Raw genomic sequence first — 7,472 nt, forward strand, 5'->3', positions numbered from 1 at the left:
TGCTGCAGTCAAATAAAGGAACTTTCAGCTTGATGTATGTTATACTTCATGACTGAAAGTCCCATTTATTTATTCCACTGGTAAATTCTATCATTTCAAAAACGCTAGAATTTACTGTCACTTTAATCACATATGGATGTAATAATAATATGATATCACAGAGAATTTATTGTTCTCATGTATGTCCCTTTAATATGTCTACTAATGAAAAAAATAAAACTGAATTGCTGTATTTTGTCCTTAGTTCGCCTGTTGCTGTTTTAAACATTTTTCATCCTTGCAGATCCCGCTTGTGCTGCAGCTTTTTGACACGCTGCATTCCCTCTGCAACCTCCTTGTCGTTGCTCCAGACAATTTAAAGCAGGTTTGCTCAGGAGAACAGCTCGCCAGTCTTGACAAGAGCATCCAGCATTCCTTTGTTCAACTCCGAGCCGACTACAGATCCGCACGCCTCGCTCGACACTTCAGCTGAAGCTCCAAAGGCGACAATACAGACATGTTATCCAAATGCCGACTGTGGCCGTTAGCAAGCACAGGGAGATTCCCCTTCTTAAATAGAGGCTGCTATAGTTATTACGTGGGCAGGGACTTTCAGAACCACGCGGTGGCTTTATTTAACAGTAAGCTCTGCAAGACACTGTGTGAAAGGGGTTAGGCTTTTTTCTGTTTTGTGAAAGTTTTATTTCCATGTTTGTTTTCTACAAATGAACCCTACTTTTTGTACTGGAAAACATATGTGTTGCAGTAGGGAACCCAGAAGTTTGCAGCTTTATCTGTTGCATTTACGAAGCTGCAATACTGCTTTTATAAACGCGCATAAGGTTTTTATCAATCTGTGGGCAACTTGAAAGCTGAAGATGCAGGATATTCCAAGCTGCATTACATGTCTTGCTTCGCCGCCATAAAAAAAACTAAACCCTTATGCGCTTCCAAAAAAGACTTTAATTCCTAGCTGGGTCTGGGAAGCTCACATTAGATTCTGCATCTACTCCACTAACCTTACAACAGATAAATACAGAAACTGTTATGATGCACTAATTCCTTGTTCGTCTCCTTACATCTGTGTTCTTCAGATTTCTGCTTCCATGGATACAAACAGATCAATACCATTACATTACCTGCATTGAGAATGACTCTGATATATAGTGGACCTCTCACGCTAACAGTGCAGTTACCAGAGCTTAGTCTCTTCCTCGCAGATAGTGACTTCATCAAATTCATGATCTTTTCAGGAGCTATTTAATTTATACAGATCTTTAAGCAAATTTAGTTCAACTTTGATGCAGTTCATGTCCTTAATCGGAACAGAAGGTTTCTGTGCATCTTTGAAGGTCTTATTCATTCATGAAAATCCTATTTGTCCATTTTTATACGTCCCTCCGTCTAAGGATGTGATATAGTATGAACCTCTTGACTGCTAGAGTTTGTAACCCATTGGGGTACAGCCAAGAGGTTAAAGCACTGGTTTAAATTTTAACTGTATATAAAGTAGATTTTGTTTTATGCAAGTGGAAATGTACAAAATTCCAGTACAACAACGATTTAAAATATTTTCTTTGTTACACCTTTAAAGGGACAGTCTACTCCAAACTTTTTATTGTTTATAAAGATAAATAATCCCTTTATTACCCATTCCCCAGTTTTGCATAACCAACACGGTTATATTAATACGCTTTTTACCTCTGTGATTACCTTGTATCTAAGCCTCTACAGACTGCCCCCTTATCTCAGGGCTATTTACATATTTGCATTTTAGCTAATTAGTGCTGGTTCCTGCACAACTCCAAGGGAGTGACCACTATATTATCTATATGGCACATATGAACTAGCAGTGTCATGCTACGAAAAGCTGATAAAAATGTAGTTGCGTAGAAAGAGGCAGAAATTTAGAGGTTTAAACATTATAAAGTATATTAATATAACTACGTTGGTTGTGCAAAGCTGGGGAATGGATAGTAAAGGCGTTATCTAACTTTTTAAACAATAACACTTTTGGTGTAGATTGTTCCTTTAAGCACAATCAGAAAGCACCCAGGCTGAAAGTTCCTATTTAAATATTATAAATATAGTAATTTATAACTTATAAGCCTTTTTGCCCTAAAAAAATAAAATAGGAAATGCTTTGCACCTAGAATATTGCCAAATTCGAGATTTTATATTAGTTTACAAAGAGTAATGAAAACTAAATTGCCAAATCCTTAATATCTGCATCCTTTCTTGTCATTTTTTTTTACCATTTGCTTAGTTCAAACATCTGAGAACGGCCTGATCTCTTTATTCTGAAAACCTCACGAAAACATCATTTACCGCAAACCAATATTTGTGTTTAAAAGCTAAGAAACCGTTATTTTTGTAGATGTGCACAAAAACACCACTATTACCTGTTTGCGCAATATTACATATGCATTTTGCATATGTTATAGCATTCAACTAATTTGTTTTTTTTTTTTTTTTAACATTATCGTTACTATATGGTTTGTGAATGTTTTGTTTACATATTGCTAGTCATGATGGTTTTCTGGCTGTATGTGGGGTACAAGGAATTGTATGCTGAACGTTGACTGGTTTAGATAGATGGTAAAAGTATGTCTTTTTATAAGTAGTATCTGTTCTACACTAATAAACTATCTTTAAAAAAGGCATAAAATGCTTCGGTTTTAGCCCAAAACTATCTAGCGACAGCGACATTGCTGGCTTTTCAGGAGTTTGAAACCACTGATTTAATAAACTTAGTACTCCTTGTTTCCCAATGGCAATTAGCCACAACTCAAAAGTACTCAACTGTAGCAGAAATTAATTGCAACACACTATTGTTTTAAATAATAATAAAAAAAAAGTTTTTTGATTGTAGACAAAAAAGGTTGTTGGTGGAACAAATAAATAATTGAAAGTGTTCAAAAATTGAAATGCGATAGCAAATTAAATGTGTTTTTAAAAAAAAACACCAAATAATGAATTTGTATACGCCACAGCTCCTTGCAGTTGCTTTTTTAATATCTAAATGTTTCTGTTACAAGTTGTCACTGTAGGTTCTTCATTCGTAATGCATCTATTCTACTATAATAAACTTTACACACAAAAAAAAGTAGACTTCCTGAAGAAAAACATCAGCAAAGAGCTATGAGCAGTAAAATCTGATAAAATATTTTATTACGCTTATAATACCATATTTTTATTTTTCAAAAACCTTTCATTATATCATATTGAATATATATACATCCATTTAAAGGGACAGTCTACACTTTATCATCTTAAAGTCTTACTTTTGATTAAGCTTCAAATAGCCTCCTGAACCTATATATATATATAATATAAATAAAATCATATAGGAACGGTATAAAAGTTGTTTTAAAGTAAAAATTGTTTCTGGCCACTTTGAAATGGCTGCCAAGCTCCCCCCACTTATGACATCACTATCTGGGCTACATCTTTGCACACTTCTGGATAACATTGACAGTCTGTTAAATCCAAATAGTGAGCCATTTGTGATTGGATGCCATATGCAGCCCAGTGGCCAGAAACAATATTCATTTTAAAATAACTGTTTTACTGTTCCTGCTGCATGATATAGAAAGTATGCAGGAGGCTATTTGCTGCTTAATCTAAGGTAAGACTTTAAGGTGACTAAGATGTTGAGAGCCCCTTTAAACGATTGCCAGCACAAACTAAAGTTTAGTATATCTGACCTTGGCACTCCTGCAAACGACTACTATTTATATTCCAGATTAATATCCAGCTGACTTGTAGGAAACTCGATTCTATTATAAAATTTCAATCTTGGCTGCAGCAAACAGTTAAATCTTTTAAATAACTGTGTAACTTTTTATTCTTGAATATGGCAGAGCCCCAAATAATTTTGGACATCACAGAAGACAAATGCTTGTACTTATGCCATTTTGGAGAAGCTTTGATGTGGATTCAAATGACACCTCTGTAATAAGTTTAAACAAATTTGGTTTGCTAACTATTAAAGAAGAGTTTTGTTATATAATCCTTTAACAGCGTTGAAATATTTGCCCTCAATTAAGTCCTAATCACAGAAGTGCTTGATATATTTTCATTTTATATTTTCTACTTGTTTTGACATTTTAAAATTGCAAAAACTGTATCAATCTATTTCTTTAATATGTAGCTTTTGTTTTGTGCAATATTTTCTTTACGTTCATTAAAAGGGGTTGCCACAAACATATCTCATCTGTTCTTGCAAATTAGACCTGTAACATTTACCTTCAATAAACAGATTCCCTCAATGTTCTTGTTTGACTGACTTTTCCTTCTTTTAGTCTGTGGGCTTTTCAATTTTAAAGGACCATTAAATACAGTAGATTTGCATTATCGACAAATGCGTGATAAAAAGACAATGCAATAGCACTCAACTTCAAATGAGTAGTAGCTTTTTCTTTCATGTAATTGGCAAGAGTCCATGAGCTAGTGACATATGGGACATACAATCCTACCAGGAGGGGCAAAGTTTCCCAAACCTCAAAATGCCTATAAATACACCCCTCACCACACCCACAATTCAGTTTTACAAACTTTGCCTCCTATGGAGGTGGTGAAGTAAGTTTGTGCTAAGATTTCTTAGCATTGTTGAAGCCCGATTCCTCTCAGAGTACAGCGAATGTCAGAGGGACGTGAAGGGAGTATCACTTATTGAATACGATGATTTCCCTAACGGGGGTCTATTTCATAGGTTCTCTGTTATCGGTCGTAGAGATTAATCTCCTACCTCCCTTTTCAGATCGACGATATACTCTCAATTTACCATTACCTCTACTAATAACTATTTTAGTACTGGTTTGGCTCTCTGCTATATGTGGATGGGTGCCTTTTGGTAAGTATGTTTTTATTTTCTTAAGACACCTCAGCTATGGTTTGGCACTTTATGCATTTATATAAAGTTCTAAATATATGTATTGTACTTATATTTGCCATGAGTCAGGTTCATGTATTTCCTTCTGCAGACTGTCAGGTTCATATTTGGGGAATATAAACATCTTTTAAATATGAAATTTATTTCTTACCTGGGGTTTAGTCTTTTTTTCAATTGACTACTACTTACAAAATTGTGGGCGGTATTAGGCCCGCGGATGCAACAAATGCTAAACTTTATTGCGTCATTTTTGGTGCGAAATTTTTTTTGGCGCGATAAAGTACGTCTATGACGCAAGTTCGTCACTTCCGGCGTCATACTTGACGCCGAGACCTTTCACACTGTTGCTAAATTAGTAACGCGAGTGTGTCATTTCCGGTTATTTTTTTGGCACCAAAAAAGTTTAGTTAAGTTATGGGTCATACTTGGCGCAAAACTTTTTTATTATTTCAATACCCCAATGATGTTTGCCTCTTGCTTTTTTTTGTCAGAGGGCTATGCTATTTGCATTTTTTCCCATTCCTGAAACTGTCATATAAGGAAATAGATAATTTTGTTTTATATGTTGTTTTTTATCTTACATTTTGCAAGATGTCTCAATATGATCCTGCCTCAGAAGCTTCTACTGGAACATTACTGCCTGACATCGGTTCAACCAAAGCTAAGTGCATTTGTTGTAAAATTGTAGAAATTATCTCGCCGAATGTCATTTGTAATAGTTATCATGATAAACTTTTACATGCAGATAGTGTATCCATTAATAGTACATTGCCAGTTGCAGTTCCTTCAACTTCTAATGTGCATGATATACCTGTAAATTTTAAAGAATTTGTTTCTGATTCTATTCTGAAGGTTTTGTCTGCATTTCCACCTTCAAATAAACGTAAAAGGTCTTTTAAAACTTCTCATTTAGTTGATGAAATTTCAAATGACCAACAACATAATAATTTATCCTCTTCTGATGAGGATCTATCTGATTCAGAAGATCCTTCCTCAGACATTGACACTAACAAATCTACTTATTTATTTAAAATTGAGTATATGCATTCTTTATTAAAAGAAGTGTTAATTACTTTTGATATTGAGGTAACCAGTCCTCTTGACGTTCAGTCTAATAAACGTTTAAATTCTGTTTTTAAACCTCCTGTGGTTTTTCAGGGGTTTTTCCTATTCCTGAGGCTATTTCTAATATGATTTCTAAAGGAATGGAATAAGCCAGGTACTTTTATTCCTTCTTCAAGGTTTAAAAAAAATGTATCATTTACCAGCAAAATCTATAGAGTTTTGGGAAAAGATCCCCAAAGTTGATGGGGCTATTTCTACTCTTTCTAAACTTACCACTATTCCTATGGAAGATAGTACTTCCTTTAAGGATCCTTTAGATAGGAAGCTTGAATCTTATCTAAGGAAGTGCTTAGATAAGTTCAAATGCTTTGGGTGCCCTACTATCAGAGAGTAATCAGAGAACAGGGTATTGCGGTGTTTCCTTATTTGGACGATATCTTGGTACTAGCTCAGTCTTTACGTTCTGCAGAATCTCACACAAATCAACTAGTGTTGTTTCTTCGGAAACATGGTTGAAGGATCAATTTACCAAAGAGTTTCTTGATTCCTCAGACAAGGGTCACCTTTTTAGGCTTCCAGATAGATTCAGTGTCCATGACTCTGTCACTAACAGACAAGAGACGTTTAAAATTGGTTGCAGCCTGCCGGCAACTTCAGTCTCAGTCATTCCCTTCAGTGGCTATGTGCATGGAAGTTTTAGGTCTCATGACTGCAGCATCGGACACGGTCCCCTTTGCTCGTTTTCACATGAGACCTCTTCAGCTTTGTATGCTGAATCAATGGTGCAGGGATTATACAAAGATATCACAATTAATATCCTTAAATCCCAATGTATGACACTCTCTGACTCGTTTAGTTCAAGGGGCTTCTTTTCTTCGGCCAACCTGGACTGTGATCACAACAGATGCGAGTCTCTCAGGTTGGGGATCTCTGACAGCACAAGGGGTTTGGAAATCTCAAGAGGCGAGATTACCAATAAATATTTTAGAACTCCGCGCAATTCTCAGAGCTCTTCAGTTTTGGCCTATATTAAAGAGAGAACCGTTCATTGTTTTCAGACAGGCAATATCACAACAGTGGCATATGTCAATCATCAGGGTGGGACTCACAGTCCCCAAGCTATGAAAGAAGTATCTCGAATACTTAGCGGAATCCAGCTCCTGTCTAATCTCTGCAGTGCATATCCCAGGTGTAGACAATTGGGAAGCGGATTATCTCAGCCGCCAGACTTTACATCCAGGGGAGTGGTCTCTCCATCCAGATGTGTTTTCTCAGATTGTTCAGATGTGGGGTCTTCCAGAGATTGATCTCATGGCCTCTCATCTAAACAAGAAACTTCCCAGATACCTGTCCAGGGATGTTCAGACGGCCTCTAGTTCTTCCCGCCTCTAGTTCTCCTTCCAAGAGTGATCTCCAAAATCATCATGGAACAGTCTTTTGTGTTGTCGGTGGCTCCAGCTTGGCCACACAGGTTTTGGTATGCAGATCTGGTTCGGATGTCCAGTTGCCCACCTTAGCCACTTCCGTTACGGCC

General features: G+C 36.3%; 1 protein-coding gene across 1 annotated transcript in view; it reads left to right on the forward strand.

Moving 5' to 3' along the window:
* Positions 1-4,250, forward strand: part of EXOC5 (exocyst complex component 5) — a 182,228-nt gene extending 177,978 nt beyond the window's left edge. The window contains exon 18 of the mRNA XM_053697327.1: positions 284-4,250. Coding sequence (XP_053553302.1) covers positions 284-472 — 189 coding nt within the window. The 3' untranslated portion in view covers positions 473-4,250. The remainder of the gene's footprint in view (positions 1-283) is intronic.
* The last annotated feature ends 3,222 nt before the right edge of the window (positions 4,251-7,472 follow it).

The sequence above is a fragment of the Bombina bombina genome, chromosome 1 (assembly GCF_027579735.1).
Source record: "Bombina bombina isolate aBomBom1 chromosome 1, aBomBom1.pri, whole genome shotgun sequence".
Taxonomy (NCBI): Eukaryota; Metazoa; Chordata; class Amphibia; order Anura; family Bombinatoridae; genus Bombina; species Bombina bombina.